Consider the following 20035-nt stretch of genomic DNA (forward strand, 5'->3'; position numbering starts at 1 on the left):
CACCTTGTAGCCAAGGCTGGCCTGGAACCCCTGTGCTGGGATTACAGGCGAGTATCACTTGCCTGCTACAAGCTGTTTGATCTCCTTTCCACACACTTTTCTCAGATAATATCCAGGAGAGCAATAGACTGTCCCTAGTAAAGGAAAGGACTTTCACAGTAAGTGCTGTGGGGATAGGCCTGTAATCAGCACTACTGAGGAGGCTAGGACAGAAGGAGTGTGAAGTCAAGTCTTCCCTAGGCTAAAGATTGAATTAGAGATACCCTGGGCAAGTTAGTGAGACCCTGTCCTAAAATAAAAAGTAAAGAGAGGGCTGGGGCCATAGCTCAGGGGTAGAGTGCTTGCCTGGTGTGTGTGAGGCCCTAGGTTCAATCCCAGGGCCTGCGATACACTTTCTCAGTTGGGAAACGCAGGCCTCCAGATACTGTGGATAGAACCTTCTCAGAGCAGACGTCATCTTCTCTTTCTCCACCTCCTTCCCTGTATCTTCCTAAGGAGTAAAAGCATGTTTGCATTTCTTTTTCTCTTCAGAATCGATTCCTAGGAGGTAAGGTGGGCCAGATTGGGCCCTGCTGGCTGAGGGAAGGCAGGTCCGTGAGGATGGCAGGTGGCTGCAGTCACACTGCTCTGAGGATATGGCTGTCAGACCTATGCTGTTGGGACAGCTCCTCCTATGTATCGGGACCGCACTGTGCCCGCTAGTCTGCAGCCTCTTTAAGGATGGCACAGGATCATATCACTATCTGGTTTTGGCTTTGGTTTGTCCTTAGAGGAGATTGGTGCTTTTGAGTTACTCAGTTCTGGTGCCTAAAACAACAGGTGCTTGCCAAACCATTTGGGGGGGATGTTTATGAAATAAGCAGGAGGTTGTTTTTTTTTTTTTTTTTTTTTTTTTTTTTTCTTTTCCTAGTCAAAAACCTAATCTTTTAAAAGTGCCCTCTCCTTTATTTCCTAGGCATGAAAGAAACATGGCATTTTAGTCTCCTCAGAGAGGTTGGAACATGCCAAGAATTTGGGGATTTGGGAGGGGCCATGGAGCCTTGCTAAGGGCTCTGAGACAGGAGGTAATTCTACCTTGTGGCTAGCCAGGAGCTGAGCCAGCAGTGCTGGGATGTGGCTGCTGTGGAGATAAGGCTGGAGCCCAGCTGTGACCTCATCTGAGGGGGTGGGGAAACAGGTGGGTCCCGCAGGTGAGCTGAGCAAGGTCTGTCTGCCAGCAAGGGAGGCAGGGCAGCCTTCCACACGGACACTTGCCTTTCCTCAGTCTCTCCTTCTCTCCCTTTCTAGCTTTTTTCCTGTAAGTTTTATTCCTTTTTACCATTTCTGTTATTTTTATGTATATATGGAGGACAAGTCACACAGCTGTTGTGATTAGTTTTGATCAGTGGCAGTTGAGAAGAACGTGATACCAAGTAGAATAATGGCTGGGTCTCGTACCAATTCCAGGAATTTGAGTATTTCCTGGACACCGTCTGTCAGTACTGTGAGTGAAATACCATTTCGTTCCCTGTTGTTGAAATCAGACCCCAGCTAAATAGTTTACTGACTAGGGTGGTTCCGAGGGTGGTGAGAGCCGATGTAAAATCAGTGTGGTGGCAGTTGTTGCTAGGTGATAGATTCCTCTGTTACAGGTTTCAAAAGCCTGACAAGAAACACATGAAAACAAATATACTTCACAGCAGACCCCTGGCCTCTACCGCACACGTGCACGCGCGCACACACACACACACACACACACACACACACACACACACACACACACACTCCTAAGAGGAGCTGGTGGGGCAGTTCCCCTCCAGGTATCCAGCCTTGGAGCAGGTAGAGAGGGGCTTGGTTTAGGTATAGAACACAGCCACCTTCTTGAGATGTGGGGTGTCAACGGGCGCTGCCTCTCTGTCTTTGACATTCCTCAGTCTCCCTATGCCTTTCCAGGGCAGACAAGAGAGGAAAGGGTGACTGCAGACCAAAGTAATTTGTAGTAATGGGGCAAGACTGAAAGGTATTCGCTAAGCAGATGTTTCAGAATCTCTGCCGTGTCTTCCTGCTGAGAGGATAGGGCAGGTGACTCTGACTGACCTTTCTCCCCCATCACTGTCCTCAGCCCTGGAGGGAGTCTCTGTCCTTCAAAAACTAGGAAGCAGCAGCTGCTAGGATTGTGACATCTCAGCCCACATAGCAGTCATTTTCTTACCCACCTCTTTGATTATCCGTCATGTAACGCTGCAAAGGTGCTTTCTAGAGGCCGTGCCTTCTAACTGGGTTCTCAGGGACTGCCTTAAAAGAGGCCTAGAGGACAGGATTTCTGTGTCTGAGCCGGTTTCCATAGTAGACCAGAAGCCTCCAGAAATATTTGAATTAACCACATTTCCACCTTAAGTCCAGCTCAGAATAATGACTGATTGAATTGCTTGTGTAGAAGGTAAACTTGAGGCTGAACCAGTGGGCCTGTTAGTAAACCACTGCCGTAACAAGGTCACAAGAAAGCGAAAGAGGAGGTGGCCCCCCAGAGCCTCAGACCCAGACACACAGATAAGTGGCTATGAGGTCTTTCCTGAAGGTGAGCGGCTGCTGCGAATCCGAGTAGGTGCAGTGGTGTAATTACAGAAGCTTTATCTTTCTACTATAGATTTTTCAGTTTTATTCAAGTGCTTGGGTTCTTGCCAACTTGGGCTCTGCTGTAGACTCTGTAGACACTGGGGGCTACAAAGCTAAGTCAGAGCCCAACTTCACAGGCTGTTCATTCTCTAGGAGTCACAAATGCCTGCAACCCTAGAGAGAGGCAGTAAGTCCAAGGAGAGTACAAAATATGCCGAGCAAACCCAGGACATTCCGAAGCTCGCAGGGGATTCCCAGGGTCTGCAGGCAAGGGAGGAGGCCTGGTGCTTGGCTCAGACATCAGCAACAGAGAGGAACAGGCCCGGTCAGTGGTGGAAATGGCAGTGTAGAGGAAGGAATGTAGTGCACAGGACAGGTAAGGAGGCCAGAGCATGGGGCCTGTGACACCTGCGTGCTTGTGTGTACGCTGTACACTGCACAGCCAAGGCATGAGAATGGAGGACGGAGTTGGTCTTATTTCCACCAATGAGTCCAGGGCATCACACTTGGGCCTTTAGGCTTGGCATCCAGGTGCCTTTTCCTTTAGGTCACCTTGTAGCTCCTGACTTCCAATTCTGAAAGGGCCTTTGGAGAATTTTAGAGTAGAGATTTTGTGAACATTTAAAATAATGTATTGCCAGGCATGGTGGTCCACACCTATAATGCTAACCCCTGGGAGGTAGAAGAGGAGGGCAAGTTTCAGGCCTGATTGGGCTACGTAAAGAGACCAACTGAAAAAGCCTACAGCAGGGGCGGTGGTGGTGCATGACTTTAATCCCAGTGTAAGGAGGCAGAGACAGGTGGATCTCTGAGTTGAGGCCAGCCCAGTCTACAAATTCCAGGACAGCCAGGGCTACACAAAGAAACCATGTCTTGGAACAAAGAAAAAAAAAACAAAAAAAAAACCAAACAACAACAACAAGATCTGCCTGGATGCAATAGTGAGACACTGTCTCAAAAACAACTTCCTGGTAAAAGTATGTTGTAGTCAGCATATATTGATTTAGAAAGGAGGTAGAGCCACAGCCAAACAACATCATGGTGTGCTTCCACCACCACCACCACCACCACCACCACCACCACCACCACCACCACCACCACCATCATCATCATTGACAGGGTTTCTCTGCATAGCTCTGACTGTCTGGAACTCTCTCTGTAGACCAGGCTGGCCTCCAACTTGGTGTTCTGCCTGCCTCTGCCTCCTGAGTGCATTCATAGACCTGTTTGTTGGTTTGTTTGTTTGTTTGTTTTGTTTTTTATCCCAGCCCACTTTATGATTTTAAAATGTATGTGTGTTCACATTCAGAAAGTAAGATCCCATGATGAAACTTCTTTTCTTTCCAGATAGGGTCTCTCTATGCAGTCCTGGCTAGCTTAGAACTCACTGTGTAAGATTGGCTTCGAACTTAAGAGATCCACCGCCTCCTGAGTGCTAAGATTAAAGGTGTGAGTCACCGTTACCCATCAGTGGTTCATAATTAACAGTGATTAGCTCTAGGTGAGGAGGTGGAATGTGTGTGTGTGTGTGTGTGTGTGTGTGTGTGTGTGTGTGTGTGTGTGTGTGTGTGTTTGGTTTATATATTTCTTGAGTTTTTGGACAATTCATACTTAGAACTTTTGTCATTGGAAGTCAATTTTAGTCTCTTCTAAGTGAGTACTTATCTGCTGGCTGAGGGAGGTGTCTTATATATGACAAAGGTTACATTAAAAACTAAGAATGAGGCTCATCAAAACAGCATCGATGAGCTCCATATTAGAGGGCAAGCCAAGTGTCCAGCAAAGTAGGAGTGCTTAAACAAATCACCATTTGATATCATAAGATCTTTAAAAATGGCAAATATGTGGATCATCAATACTTTGAATTGGGATTTTGTAATGTATGGGACAAGGTGAAATATATTTTACATTGATTATAAGCCTGTCAAAACATATGTAAATATCTAAATTAATTTGAAGACTTTCACATTGTTGGTATCTTTTTCTTTTTTAAACTGGTTAACATAAATAATGTAAAATTTGCTGCCAGGCAGTGGTAGCACACACCTTTAGTCCCAGCACAGGAGAGGTAGAGGCAGGTAGATCTCTGTGAGTTCCAGGACAGCCAGGGCTACACAGAGAAACCCTGTCTTGAAAAGCATAACAACAAAGTTATGATTTTAAGAATCTTAAGTTTGCAGTGCGGTGGCATATTACATGGCAGTGCAGCCATTAGTGTGCCATTTCTGGAATGTTACGACCAGAGGGTAGGTATCTATTAACAGAACCCTTCCCAGGGCTGGGGATTTAGCTCAGTGGTAGAGCGCTTACCTAGGAAGCGCAAGGCCCTGGGTTCGGTCCCCAGCTCCGAAAAAAAAGAACCAAAAAAAACAAAAGGGGCTGGGGATTTAGCTCAGTGGTAGAGCGCTTACCTAGGAAGCACAAGGCCCTGGGTTCGGTCCCCAGCCCCGAAAAAAAGAACCAAAAAAAAAAAAAAAAAAAAAAAACCAAAAAACAAAAACCAGAACCCTTCCCCTTCCTTCTGTGCCCATGGTCCCCGTACCCCTTCTGTCCCCATGGATCTGCCCACTCCAGATGTTTCACGAAGTGGACTCATGTCACATTTGCCGTCTGTCTGTTTCCGGCTTGTTTCACCCTGTGCCACCAGGTTGCCTCCAATTTAGGGCTATTATAATTGATATTACTGTGATCATAAGTGTACAAATAACTTTTAAATCTCTGCTTTCAGGGTTTCGTTTTTTTGTTTTTGAGGGGAGTCTCTACCTAGAGTTGGAATTTCTGGACCCTGAGGGAATTCTCTGTTTAATTTTTTGGGGAACTGCCAATCTTTCTGTGTCTTTTTAATGTAAACCTCTTCGAGTCTATTTATACCTACAGTTCCCAGTTCTTTCTGCTGTGCTGAATATACACATAAATCACCAAGGGATTACCACAGATGTGAAAGCAGTTTGCTCTGTTTAAAGGCGAGCCTTTATAGATCTGCAGATAGTGGAGTGTTTGAACATGGACATAGAAAACAGAGTCAGCCCAGACCCCTGAGACTTCCAGATGATCCCAGAACGCTTATGTTTTTTGTTTTTTGTTTTTCTTTTTTTCGGAGCTGGGGACCGAACCCAGGGCCTTGCACTTGCTAGGCAAGCGCTCTACCACTAAGCTAAATCCCCAACCCCGAACGCTTATGTTTTAAAAAGTGTTTCAACTTTTAATTTCTCCCAGAAATCTTAAGCCAACGTAAAATAAAATGAATGCATTTATAATTGCCCCCCTTTGTGTATTTGATTTTGCCGTTCAGATAAAAGTGAGAGAAGGGGTTGGAAAAGACCTGCAGACTGGCATACTGTCCTCTACTGCACTCCTCCTCTTAGAGCTTTGGGGCTCTTTCCAGGCCAGTGCCCTAGCTCTCCTGGAGCTGCCTGGACTGGAGGAAGTAGTAAGAATCCTTCATGCTGGGCATGGAGGTACACACTGGTAATCCCAGCTGCTGGGGAGACAGAGGCAGGAGGATTGTAAATTCAGAGTGGGCCTGGGCTACGTTGCCCATTCAAGGCCTCCTGGGTAATGTAGCAAGATCCTATCTCAAAAAAGTGGAGAGAAAATAGAACTGTGGAGTACAGTTCTTGTTTAGCCTATGTAAGGCTCTGGATCCAGTCTCAGCACCACAAAAAGAAGAAAAGAATTTTTTTTTTTTTTTGGAGCTGGGGACCGAACCCAGGGCCTTGCACTTCCTAGGTAAGCGCTCTACCACTGAGCTAAATCCCCAGCCCCGAAGAAAAGAATTTTTAATTAGTTGAGCCAAGTTTGGGCAGCACAGAAGATTCAAAATGGACATGGGAGGAGGGAAGAAGGGCAGAAAATGTAAAAGGGGAAGAAGGCCCGGTTTTATGAACATGGAGTCCCTCTAAGGCTGGGAAACAGCTCCTCCAAGGAGTCTCTCGGGGTGGATACTTGGGAGGGCTGCACTCAGAAGTCTCCTGGGGCAGGAATAAAGGGCATCATAAAGGGACCTCTGTGTCTACCGTGAAATGGTGAGAAGGGACCGCAGTGATGTCAGGACTGCTGGTCAGACAGGATGTGCTTTTGCTGCTGTGAATTCTCTCAGGAAGGAGGAAAGATGGCAGGCAGGTGAGGTATCCTGTGGGAGAGAGAAGACTGGTTGTCATGACTCCTTCCTCCATGCTGATGCCAAGGCCTCGTGGGTTGTGCTCTCTTTCAGCTAGCGTCCCGTGTTCGGTGGCCCCGGAAAAGCCAGTGTGTAGGCCCCAGCCACCCCAGGTCCGACGTACTTTCTCCCTGGACACCATCCTCAGTTCCTACCTTCTGGGCCAGTGGCCACGAGATGCAGATGGGGCCTTCACCTGCTGTACCAATGACAAGGCCACCCAGGTAATGGGATCAGGAGGGGTGGGAGGCTGGCTGACTCCACTGGTGAGTGACTTCTGTCACAGAAGTGACTTGTCCTGGATTTTAGGTATACATAGACGCTTTTCTCCTTCTACTGTTTACCGGGGTTTTTCCATCTTTCTTTTCTTTTGTAAACATAGGTGAAAGTGAGTTTGTGTTCCACCTGTCTGGTGGAAAGGAGCCGTCAAGCTGGGGTTTACAGTTTGGATTTCAGGATTTGCATGCAGAGGATCTGCAGCTGACTTTAGAGTCTGGGACTTTTTAAAACGAGATTTGCCTTCCTGAAGTTAAACTAAGGCCAACATTTGGTCCAGTTTGCATTCCCCAGGCATCCGAGGGAATCAGTAGGAATAGGGCGCTCCTGTGAAGAGCTACACCTTGCCAGAAGCCAGGCTCCAGTGCTGCACAACCCAGCTTTCTCTCCTGTGTGTTCATGAAGAGTCCTGTCCTTGGAAGGGATCTCCACAGAGCATCCAGCCCATGTGTCCATCTTTTGGATAGGATTTGTTAACATGAACAAGTAGTCATCTCATCTGGACACTACCCAAAGATGTTGTCTGACCTAGGACTTCCATCTTCTCAGCACTTAGGTTGGTAAGAACAAGGCTCCCTTTGGGGAGCTTATGCCAAGACCTGTTCAACTTGCTGGGAAGAACACCTAGCCCAGTGCAGCCTCCATTCTGGGTAACAGGACAAGACGGGGTGGGGCAGCTCTTCCTTTGCTGAGCAGAGTGTGCCCACTCTGCCCACATGCATACTGCGTGATGGCTGGGGCTGTGGAGCCCGTGCCCCATGCTACTCACTCTGCCTCCTCAGCCCATCTGACCAGTTCCTTTCCTTTTATGAGATCCATTTTCAAATGTTTTTAATGAATGTTCGAATGCCCACTCCAATAGGAACAAGTTTTGGTTTCTTTGAGCCTGGTTTCCAGTTCCCCAAAGACTTGAGAACAGACAGCCAAGGGATGTCATGGGGCTGATGCCTGACAATGTTTAGAGAAGCAAGGTTCTTCCAGAAATGGCCCTTGTTGCACCAAAAAGAATTGAAACAAGTTTAAAACAGTAAGGTGATACCAATGGCCAGTCCTCTGTAGATGTGCAGGTAGGAGGTAAAGGGTAGCTCTCCTGGGGGCCCGCACTGTTCTCCCTTTATCCTTAGGCAAGGAGAAAGGGATATGCTCTATCCCTCATGGGTCTGGTAGTACACACTTCTTTCTCTATGGTTCAGGCGAGATAACGTAGTTAATCAAGGAGGGCTTCCTGCAGGAGTGGGACTTGAGGTTGCTTCAAGTAGGCAGACCCATAAACATCTTGCTTTGTTAGATGTCAGGCAGCGTATCCCCACCTGTCATTTCCCGTTTGCCAGCCTCTATCCAGTGGTCATCTCATTTCTCATGTAGCTTTCTTTTTGTCACCCCCCCCCCCCCCCCCCAGGCAGGGCTGGCCTCAGACGTCCTCTGGCCAGTGGAGTGGCCTGGGTTCTGAGCTGCATGTTTTTGCTTCAGCTCCAGCTGCAGGCCAGATCTTTTATATAACAAGTCTGGGCTTCTTGCCACAGCAAGACAGAGGTCAGCGATGTGCCTCCATGGGTCTGGCAAGGCTCGGGGCCCTCTAGTTTTCCTCTTTCCCGGGATGGGCTCCAGCCCTCGAGGAACTCTTAGCAACCTGTCAATATTGTGGCTGCAGGCTGAGGTGGGAGAATTCTGATCAGTATAAGCATCCAGCCCCAAGTATGTGCTCGGCCGTCTCCCAGGCTTGCTCTTCAGGGATTCTCTGCTCCGAGGTTTGGGTTCCACTCAAATTCCTGCTTGAGGCCCCTGTGCCTGGCACAAGCTGCCATTTTTAGCACTGGCATTACAAGGTGAAAGTTTTAGGCCCAACTGCCATCTTCCCAGAAAGCCTTGTGATCCCTTCTGAATAGCGAGAGATCTCCCAGAAGGATGCCTGAAGAAGACATTTCCAGGGAATGTGGAGCAGGGAATCTAGATCTATTAAGGTCTCTGAAAGCATGCGTATGTATATATGTATGTATGTATGTATGTACATACGTATGTATATATGTATATATGTATATGTGCGTTTGGTTGGTTTACTTGTTAGGTTGTGAGGTTGGAGATGGGCCTAGGGCTTCAGTCAGGCAAGACAAGTGCTCATGCTCTACCACTGAGCTACATCCTGAGTTCATTCAAAGCTTTTCAGATGTTAGTGGATGGATGCCAGACCTCTCCCAGTTGCTTTGAGCAAGCCAGCTATTCCTACCCTGCCCTTTCTCACTTGCGCCCCTTCTCTCCTAGCCACAGCAGTGAAACATTTCATGGTCTGCTTCATGCAGCCTAATGGCAGGTACTTGTTACTGTTCTCCTGGGTGCCTAGCTTCCCTGCGATGGAGGCTGTGTCATTCCTGACACTCCCAGGGATAACATGCTTTTCAGTTGTGGCTGAGCCTAAGCAGCTCTTTCCCAGAACACCCCCCAGAGGGCCTTGCTCATTCCAAGCCAGTGTCAGAGCCCGGCCCCAAACACAGAACACGCGCCCTTGGAGAGCTGGGCGAGCTGTGTACTCCACGCTTGTCGACACATATGGCAGAAGAGAATGAAAAGCACTCAGCCCTTGGGTTTATGGCAATGCTGTCAGTAATCCCAGGATCCCCTTCCTGGCCATGTTCCATGCTTTCAGTCAAGTACAGAGTCAATCCTCAGGTAGCCATGGATTGAATAGGAGGCAGGCTCCTTACCTACAGGACAAGAGGAACAGCTCTTCTAGAAAGGAGGAAGGGGTGTGGCTATGACACCTGGGGAAGAGCCACTGCTTTGATGCTTGTATCTTTTTCTGTGTTGGGGATAGAATCCAGGGCCTGCACATGCTAGCCGGATGCTGTACTCCTGAGCTAGACCTCCAGCCTAGCTTGTTTTGAGCCAAGATGACCAATGTGAACGGGTGTTTCCAGCATTGGCTTTGTGAGAACACGGCCCTTGAGAACCAGGGAGTCACTCCCCACAACCCCACCTCTGTGGCATCTCCATCTTCTGCAGGAAGTCCTGTGTCTGAGATGAGTTTTTCATAATTGTCTCGGTTTATTGGAGTGTGTTTTCTCTCCTGTGGCCCACCCTTCCCCCAGGCCATCTGGTAACCCAGAGCTGGCCACCAAGTACTTTGAGTTGGCTTCTCCTAGTGACTGGGCCCTAGCCAGGACTAGTGATGGCAACACATGCCAGTGGCTGTGGTTACCTCTCTCCCTTCTTACTGGGCAAACTCTATGAGCCTTGTGCTCTTCTGGAGGGAGGAAGTGGGCTTCCCACAGCTAGGATGACTGTTTGAGCAAAGTTCCCCAGCTGGTGGCATCCTGCCCACAGAAGGGACCTTGGGTACCTCCCTTGCCTGGCTCCACTCACATGTCTTTTCATACCCATTTCTGCTTCATTAGTTGATAAGATGGGAAAACCTCCGTGATCCCCATTCCCGCTCCCTGCCATTTACCTCAGACTGATCTTTCGTCTAAGTTCTTCACAGACATCATCACAGAGCATTCCAAAGGCCAGAGGCTGAGGCAGCCTACTGGCTGGAGAAGACTTCCTTTCTGTCTTTCCCTGCTTCAGGGGGAGGGTTCCTCCCTTTCCCTGAGCTACTGCCTCAGTGTTCACTGACGGCACATGACCCAGTGTGACCGTCACAGACTTTTAAAAAAAAAACTGTTATTTTTTTTGTTTTTGTTTTTTTGTGGGCATAAGGGCTTGGGCACAGAGCCTGTTTTTCCAAACTAGCGACCAAAACCAGTGGTTCTGTGCATGGTTTGACAATACAGCAAAAACTTGAATATGGGGCCATGATGGAAAATCTGAGGGTTGTCACTGCTAAGCTAGAAATGGTGGCTTTGGCCACCTGCAGCCATAGTTCTGGTGACCGCCCTCAGAGCCTTTTTGTTTGGCCAAAGTCCTAATGGACTGGCTTCCTTCTGAACTGAGCTCAGCACGTGCTCCCTCTCTGACCAACCATCTATCCCCAGCCAGGTCCGTGCTGCTCTTTACTTCTAACAGGCATGGTGCATGGTGGGTAATGCGCCCAGGGCCCAGCTCAGCTCTGCACTTGCAGCATGCTCGGGAGCCAAGGTCACTGGAGACATCGAGGGCCTGGACTCTTACCCTCCTGGTCATCACCACCAGGTAGAACTTAGCTGTGCAGGGTCCTACCCTCCTTGGCTTTTGTTGCTCTGTTGGCTCTGTGGGATGCTATCTTCCTCTTCCATGCCCATCTATCCCTCCGCACGCTGCTGTGGAACCTTGCAGTCCCTGGCAGGGCAATCAGTCGTCCTCTACCGTGCATGTCTGGTTTTGTACAACAGCTGCAGACCTGGCCGCTCACTCGTGTTTAGTAATCTTACCCCTCCTTCAGTTGCTCCCTTAGCCAGGGTATGGAGAAAGCCCATTCTAGTGCATGAGTTTTGGTCCCCATGTCCAGACTCTTCTCCACACAAAGAGGCATCTAGCGTGACTATTTACACTGCTGCCACAAGCTTGGCCTGACCCTAACCTGGTGACCTCCTTGAAGTGTGTCTTAGCTGTGACTTTACTGTCCCCCAAGGAGACCATGATCAAGGCCTTCGTAGTGGGCCTCAGAAAGGAGGATCCTGAGAATCTGGAGGTACACTTCCCCCCACTTGACTACCCACTGCAGCTAGAGAGGCAGAAAGCTCGACCTTTGTGCCTTCCTGGCTTGACAGCACTCACACCAACCAGCCTGTAAGCAGCTTGGAAGTCCAGTAGCCCTGGTGTGTCAGGTTCCTTGGGCTGCTTTAACAGTTACCCCAGGCTTCGTGGCTCATGGCAGCAGATCCTCTCGGAGTTTTAGATTCCAGAAGTCTCCAAGTTCAGTTGCAGTGACTTGACGCAAATATATTGGCAGAGCCATGCTCTCAGAGCTGTTTTTGTGTTCTTTTTGTGGTAGAGTCCTTACTGTGGAAGTCAGGTTAGCCTTAAAGATTGCAACCCGGCAGCCCCAGCTTCCAAAGTGCTGGGACTGTATACAGGGGTATGGCACCCAGCTCAGGATCCAGTGCTCTTGGCGGAGTCTGCTTGCCACTTGCCTCTTTTGGCTTCCAGTGGCTGTAGGCTTCTCTTAGCTCATAGCAGCTTGCTCTAGCCTCTGCTTTAGGGTCACATTGCTTTATCCTCTGCATGTACCAGCTCCTCAGCCTCCCTCTTACAAGAACACTCTGGCAAAGCAGGGACTGGCAGTAAGGCACACCCATCATAGATGGGAAGAAGCTTAGAGGGCAGTGGGTGAAGTTAAAAAAGGAAGGGAGAGAGAGGGGGGAGAGGGAGAGGGAGAGGAGAACTTGTCTGGGTTGAGGGCTGTGGTGATTCCATGGGCAGACAGTAGATGCTGAGATAAAGTGATACCATCAACATCACATGTACAGAGTGCACAGAAGCCGGTAGGAAGGGGCTGCTGACGAGAGAGAGGTCGGAAACGGATTAGGAAAGGAGGCGGTGCCAACTACTATGGTTTCTATATCTTTCCCCCACTCCTGTACCAGTCCACTCCTCCCTTGTACTCCTTCATGTCTCCTAGGAGAAGGCAGCTGAAAGAGGTGTTAGTAGCCAGTTGCAACCTGACCCAGCATGCGTCTTCTCTTTCACCACCCACTCATGAGCACAGTATCTTCTCGGGGGTGAGGAGGGAACTTCATCCTCTTAGGTTTTGCCATCTCTCCCGTAGTCTTTGTTGCTTTTGCAGAGGCGACAGAAATGTGCAGGACTCAACTACACTGGCAACACTGGTGATGTGTGAGCTTGGCTTAGGCACACCAGAGAGGACATGTGTGTTACTGTGGAGTCCTAGTAGCTGCTGGAAAGATGGGCTGTGTCCTCCCTGTCAGCTGGTGTAGCTCTTCTGAGGTGTGACACCCTGGTTTAGAGAGACACACATAGGCATTCAGAAGGAGATCAGCTACTTGGTTTCCAGAGACTGAGAGCCAGCATCCCCTGAGGGCTTTGGGGTACACGCCTGCATTCCTGGCTGTACTTTTCATAAAGGAAGAATGATGGGAATGAACCTGAGGATGTGCTCCCCAGTGATGCCAGTCGTCTAACCCTGGCTGGAGTCCACAGCCTGGTGAAGGTCCTGTCCCTGGGCAGCTGCAGACAGGAAGGACCAGAAGCTCAGTCTGCAGTGGCTTCTTCACATGCAGCTGTCGCACCAGGCAGTCTGCTCTCACAATCCTGGCTCAGACTTGCCCTGTGAGCTCCTCTTAGCAGCTGTTGGGTGGTGAGGAGTCTTGTTTTCCCCTGATCCTCCCCACTCTCTGTGTACAGCAACCTCTCGGGGGAGGTCAGCAGATCTCTTAGAGGAGCCGGTTCCCAGGCCCAGTGTTTTTGGCAGCTTGTGCACAGTAGTCAGAGAGGAGCTGGTCCCACTAGAGAACTCCCCTCAGCCGCTCCCTTGGAGTGAAAATAGGATGTTGGTGATGGGGAGGGATCTGGGCCTCTTGAGCTTCATTCTTGGAGCCAGTAACTTCCTCTTTTAGTGGAAGCTCCTCCGCCACCATCTTGGGTCCCCTGTCTTCATGCAGCAGAGGGAAGGCAGCAAATGGAACATTCATCCCCACGAGGAACAAGAAGGCCCATGGGGAGGAGGCTTGAGCAGACTAAGAATCAGTGCTGGATTCAGAATTCTGGCTCCATTTTTCTGAAAGTGTCTGCCTATGCTGGAGGACTTTGGCATCCCTGACACTCCCTCTATGAGATAAATAAGCTTGAGGCACAGCATTAAACAGTTGCTCCCTGTTTCATCCTGAGGCACCCAGGGAGACCTTTCTCCTGTTTCCTCTTTGGGATCCTGTCTGATCACTTGTTCTCCATGGGTTCCCAGGCACCTGGCCTTGGCTGGGCTCATGGGGAGAAAATAAAGGATACGGGGCTCGTTTGAAGCTGCCTGGGAGAGGGACGGTACTTGGCCTCACCACTGAGTGCACCCAGACTGACTGGGACTATAACAGATGTTTGAAAGTGACAAGGAAGGGCTGGTGTAGTTCCGTGGTAGAATACTTGCCTAGCATTTGCAAGGCCCTGGGTTCCATACCCAGGACCAAATGCACAATAAAGGATAAAGTGGGCTGAGTGCATCCATGAGGTTGATGAACAGATGTGAGGAGGCTGTACAGGCCACCACTTCTATCCAGGAAACCGCCCGGCTGCTTCCTGCCTGCGGAGCTGCCTGTCTTACTGGTTGTCTTTCTACAGACACCCCTATCCTGGCAAGAGCCAGAAGGTGAGCGGGCCAGCTTCTGCATGCACAAGCGATCAGCATCATGGGGTAGCACAGACCACCGAAAAGAGGTAACTAACTTCTCCCTACATTCTCCGTCTCCCACCACTGTGTGACAGCTTTATCCCGAGGATAGCTACGCCTCCATCCTCTCTTGCCTCCTCCAGCTTCCTTCTGAGGGACCTCAGCCTTCCAGTGGCTTGGGTGTGGGGCCTCAGACCCTCTTGCTAGAGAAATCCCAGCCAGTGGCTGCTGAGAAGTCCAGCATGCAGATTGGGAGAGTCATTTGTTTAGTTCCTTTGAGGTTGGACTCTGGTAAAGTGAGTCAGAGACTGAAGGAAGACAGAACAAGGCCCTGGCAATCAGGAGCCCCAGCCACATTTACTACTTAACCATCCACCGGCTTTCCCTTTAAAAGAAGAGAAGAGTAATCCTGGGTTCCTAAATACTTCTCTTCACTCTCCTCCTTCTGCCCCAGGAAGGCTGGAGGTATTGACACCAAGGAGAGAAAGCCACAGGCTAGAATTCCTGGGCTTCTAAATCAGCTCCTTCTGACATGTCCTATGGCAGCTCTAAAGGAAAGGTCAGCTTAGCAGGACTCATCTCTGACCCATTCACAGAGGGAAGTTGTTTCCGCCCTCCATGATGCTTAGAGTGCTGACAAAGTGCAGTGACTGGACTGTAAGCTTTAAGCCAAGTGGAAATGTAAAATGTTCTCAAAGTCTTGAATGGCAGAGTAAACAAATTCTGCACAGGAAGGGTGGAGAGTCACGGTCTTCATGTCTGATTGATCCCCAGTAGCAAGTCTAAAAGCACATCTTTGGGCTGGGGGATGCAGCCCAGTGGTGAAGCAGTCCTTAGCATGGGTGAGGCCTTGGGTTCAGTCCCCAGCAGTGTAATTACAAACTATTTTCTAGGGGCTGGAGAGGTGACTTAGAGGTTAAGAGTGCTTGTTTTGGGTTTCTGTTCCCAGCACTTAAATGGTGGCACACAATCATCAGAAACTCCAGTTCAGGGGGACTCAATGCCCTCTTTTGACCTCCACGGATACCAGGCATACATGCATGTAGGCAACACACTCATACATGCACACTAAATACATCTAAAACAATAATTCTAAAAAGCGGTTTCTCGGCCAAGTGGTGGCGGTGCACACTTTTAGTCCTAGCACTTAAGTTTTTGGTTTTTTGTTTTTTTTTTTTTTTAATGTAGCAGTGCTGTCTGCATGTACAGCTGCAGGCCAGAAGAGTGCCTCAGTCCCTTTATAGATAGTCCTGAGCCACCATGTGGTTCCTAGGAATTGAACTCAAGACCTCTGGAAGAGCAGTCAGTGTTCTTAATGGCTGAGCCATCTCTCCAGCCCCATAGTCACAGCACTTGGGAGGCAGAGGCAGGCAGATTTGTGGCAAGCCAGGTCTATGGAGTGAGTTCTAGGACAGCCAAGGCTACACAGAGAAACCCTGTCCTGAAAAACCAATCAATCAATCCATCAATCAATCAATCCATTTCTTCTTGACTGTCATCACAACTTTTATGACAGTGGGCAGCAAATCTACTCTCTGAATTCCATTAGGTTCCCTCTCATTCATAAAGTTCTGTATCCTGCTCAGGGTGTGAAGGCCCAGAATTACAAGTGTGATGGGAATCATATTCACAAGTGTTTGTCTGCTTCTTTGGTTGGTTTGGGGATTGTTGGTGGGGGGCAGGGCAGGATATTATGGTATATTCTAGTCTGGCCTCAAACTAAGACTTCTGCTCAGCCTCCTGAGTCTGGGATTACAGTAAGCTTGTTCCTCCACCACTGCAGAAATGCCCCTGGTACCCTATATGGTTACAGGGTCTGGGGATCAAGATGAAATGTGGCCCGTTTTCTCTCTTCCCGAGGTATAACTTACTTTTAAACGAGGGGAAGAATTGGGTGCCCATATTCCCAGGTCTCGAGGTCTTTGGTGTACCTGAAAAAATCATTTGAGAAACGAAAAGCTATTGACCCTCAGAAATGCTACTTTCAGCCAGGTATGGAGGCAAATGCCTATAATTCTAACACTCAGGAGGCTAAGGCAGGAAGACTGTTGTGTTTAAGGCCAGCCTGGGCTACACACAGAATGAGACCTTGTCTCATGATAAGGAAAAAAAAAAAAAAACAAAAAAACCAGCCAAGTTAGAGAAATGGCTCAGCAGTTAAGATCATTCATTGTTCTTGGAAAGGACTGGAGTTCAGTTCCCAGCACCCATGTCAGCCACCTATATGTAGCTCCAGCTCCAGGGGACCCAGTGCCTTGGTCTCTATGTGCACCTGCACTCACCTGCACACACACAGACCCACACATGCACACAATTAAAAATAAGCCTTTGAAAAACTTTAAAAAATAGATTTATTTTAGATGCACCAATGTTTGCCTACATGTTTGTCTATTACTATACATGTATGTGTGTATGCATGGTTAGTACTCACAGGGTTCAGAAGAGAGTAGTAGATCCCCTGGAACTTATAGAGACCTACCTGCTTCTGCCTCCCACGTACTGGGATTAAACCGTATGCTGCCATGCCTGCCTCATGCACTTACTGGAAGGGTGTCCCTTACAATCCACAATCACGATGACGTATGTTTTCTATTTGGGGTCTGACTCATCCTCGGCTACAGCTCTCAATCTTCCTAATGCTGTGACCCTTTGATACAGCTCCTTATGGCGTGGTGACCTCCAACCATAAAACTATTTTTGTTGCTACTTCATGACTATAATTTTGCTACTGTTAGGAATTGTAATGTAAATGTCTGATATGTCACCCCCAAAGAGATTGACAACCCCTGATCTAGGGGATGTGTAACAATTTAAGAAATCAAATCTAGCAGCAGGGTATCCAGCTTAGTTGAGCCTCTGGCTGTGGTGGGTTAGCACCATTGCTGTCCATGACCCTTTCAGGCACCTTCATGGACAGGGGCCTCACCCAGGGGAAGGAACCAGTATCCTTTGGCTTTGCCTCACTGTCCTTTCTCCTCCTTCTCTTCTCTAGATCACCAAGTTGAGGCAACAGCTGCAGAGGACAAAGCTGAGCCGCAGTGGGAAGGAGAAGGAGCGGAGCTCCCCTGTCCAAGGGGACCATGCTGTACTGGGAGCAGTGAGGGTATGCGGTCCCCTGACCACCAGTTCCCTCTGTCTTCCTTCATGGCCACTTCTGTAGTGTTCAGAGGTCTGTCCAGCTGTGCAGCATTGAGCTACACAGATGCCTGTCAGAAGTTTTAGTCCAAAGTTGGGTTCCACTGAGTGTCCTTGGAAAAGCCATAACTGTTCTTAGTGTCTTTCTCCTCTGCCTCAATAAAGGCAGTGACACTAGCAGCATCTTCCAGGTCTCTCAAAGCTCCAACTCCTGGAGAAGTCCCTTCTGAATGGGTTTATTGGCAATCTGTAGTTGGCAACATCCAGATTGGAAAAAAGGTGAAGAAGAAAGTTATGTGGACATGATCATTCCCTCCGGTCATAGCTGGTGACTGACTGGGGCTGAGTGGGGACATCATCTGATTGCCTCACTTGTCTCTCCTTAGGTATCCCTTCCTAGCCTCCCCGCAGGATCCCCCGTCCTGAGACTCAGCCCTTGTCTGCACAGAAGCCTAGAAGGGCTCAACCAGGAGCTGGAAGAGGTGTTTGTGAAGGAGCAAGGTGAAGAGGAGCTGCTGAGGGTGAGTGGGGGCTGCCCTGACGGTACTGACCGGGCTGCTCCTGCATGAGAGCAGACGACGGTGCTGCTCTTCCGGATTCTCAGGCTGTAGCTCTGGAAGCAACAACATGTAAATACCACCTTCCAGAAGTATACAGACGGAGTTCATTTGTCTCAAGCAAACTTAAGCACAGGAGCAGCAGGGGTAGGTGGGTGTCACTAGGGAAGGCCTTGTGGTGGGGACAGGCATGTTAATTCTTTGTCTTTGCTGTGACAAATGCCCAACAAAAGCAACTCAAGGAAGGAAGTATGCATTCTGGCTCTCGGTTCCAGCCTGTGATCCATCATGGTGGGCAGTCATGGTAACAGAGGGTGAGGCGGTGGGTCGCATGGTAGGTATGGCCATGAAGCAGAAAGCAGTGAGTGCTTGGGCTCAGTCTGATTTTTTATTCAGTCTGGGACCCCTGCCTGGGAATGGTGCCATGTCCATTTAGGGTGGCTGTTCCCACCTCAGCTAACCTAATTCAGGGAACGCCTCACAAACATGCTCAGAGATTGTTTCCCCTGGAGGTCTAATGCCCATAAATAACTACTTCAGATAACGTTAGATTGACCACCATGAATGAGCAGAGAGAGGGCCCCTGCTAGGAGGAAACCGTCAGCTGACTGGCCACCCTCACCCACATGTGCCTCAGCTCATGCTACCTGACTGTCAGTCACTGCTTCCCTCCCCCTCTCTACTATTGACGGGCAGTTGCCATATGCAGCTTCCTCCCACCCCACTCCCAGGCAGAATTGCCAACTGCCTCTTTTGCCGCTCAGGTACATTTCTATCTTGACACAGTTCAGTTAGGGAATGGCAGTTGGGCTGTGTGAACATAATTGTGATGGGCACAAGCCTCGGTTTGCTATTTACCCTCTAGTTAGTTTTTATCTGTTTATTTGTTTACTTATTTTTATTTGGTTGTTTATTTTGAGACAGGGTCTCACTATGTAGCTCTGGCTGTCCCGGAACTCCATATGTAGACTAGTCTGATCTTGGCAGGAAGGTCTCTCTCTCTCTGTGAGTTCAAGAACACAAAGATCAATTCACAGAGATCTGGGTGCTGGGATTAAAGGCATGTGCTACCACACCCAGCTTCTGGCTGATTTTTAAACTGGACATATGTACAATTCCTTCTGTCCCTGAACACATGCACACAACTAGTTAACTGGGGTCCAGATATCATCAGATGTTTAAAAAGGAGGGTGTAAGGTTTTTATTGTATAACCATCTACATGTTTGTCCTGCAGTGGCTTATAGCATGTGTGGTGTTCTAGAACCTTACCCCTATTATATTACCTTATATATCAATCACCTTTGTGTCCAAGAGTCTCATACACAGAGCAGCACTGATCACGTCACACAAATGAACATGACTATGCATGGGATTAGCAAGTCTCGAGGAAAAAGAACAAAAGGACTCTGGGAGAAACAGTTTCTCCCAGACTGCAGGTCATCAGGGAATAAATGACTTGAGGAAATGACATTTTTCTGTCCTCAAGAGTAAGAAAAAAGGTGCAGGGAGTCCACTAAGGGTCACTGAAATGTCACAGACCTGAGAAGGCCCTGGACTGAGTCTCTTCTCCTTCCTCATCAGATACTTGAGGTTCCTGATGGACATCGTGCCCCGGCTCCTCCACAGAATAGCAACTGTGACCACCCGCTCCTCCTGGAGCCAGGCAACCTGACCAGCTCTCCCTCCATGCCACTGGTATCCCCCCAGCCTCCTGGCCAGGCCAGCCGCGAGCACCACCAGAGTGCCACAGAGGAGCTGGCATCTATCCACGGTAACAAAGGTAAGTCATGGAGCTAGAGCACTAGAGCTGGCTCTGGGCTACAGCAGGGGCTCCACTGACCTTAACATCCCAATCCTAGCATTATGAACCCACCAGTGTCTGTGTGAGTCGTTGTTCTGGACACCATACCTGTGATAATAATGGTTCTTACAGCACTCTGACTCCAAGTTTATATTATAAAGTCTCTTACCCAAAGAGCAGCCTTTCCCGTCCCTGTTATTTGACCGAGGTTCAGGCTGCCAAGGTAGAAAGCCGGCCCATCTCTGTTCCAGGGTCCCCT

At 49.0% G+C, this 20035-nt stretch overlaps 1 protein-coding gene across 18 annotated transcripts in view; it reads left to right on the plus strand.

Moving 5' to 3' along the window:
* Fam117a (family with sequence similarity 117, member A) overlaps positions 1-20035 on the plus strand; it is a 44230-nt gene that overhangs the window by 20027 nt on the left and 4168 nt on the right. For 5 of the 18 annotated variants that reach the window (NM_001109039.2, XM_087573711.1, XM_087573713.1 and 2 more), the window contains 5 exon segments: positions 6809-6978; positions 14234-14329; positions 17275-17385; positions 17804-17938; positions 19557-19755. In NM_001109039.2, the coding sequence (NP_001102509.2) occupies positions 6809-6978; positions 14234-14329; positions 17275-17385; positions 17804-17938; positions 19557-19755 (711 nt within the window). 18 annotated transcript variants of the gene reach the window in all.

Source organism: Rattus norvegicus, chromosome 10 (genome assembly GCF_021556685.1).
Source record: "Rattus norvegicus strain SHRSP/BbbUtx chromosome 10, alternate assembly SHRSP_T2T, whole genome shotgun sequence".
Taxonomy (NCBI): Eukaryota; Metazoa; Chordata; class Mammalia; order Rodentia; family Muridae; genus Rattus; species Rattus norvegicus.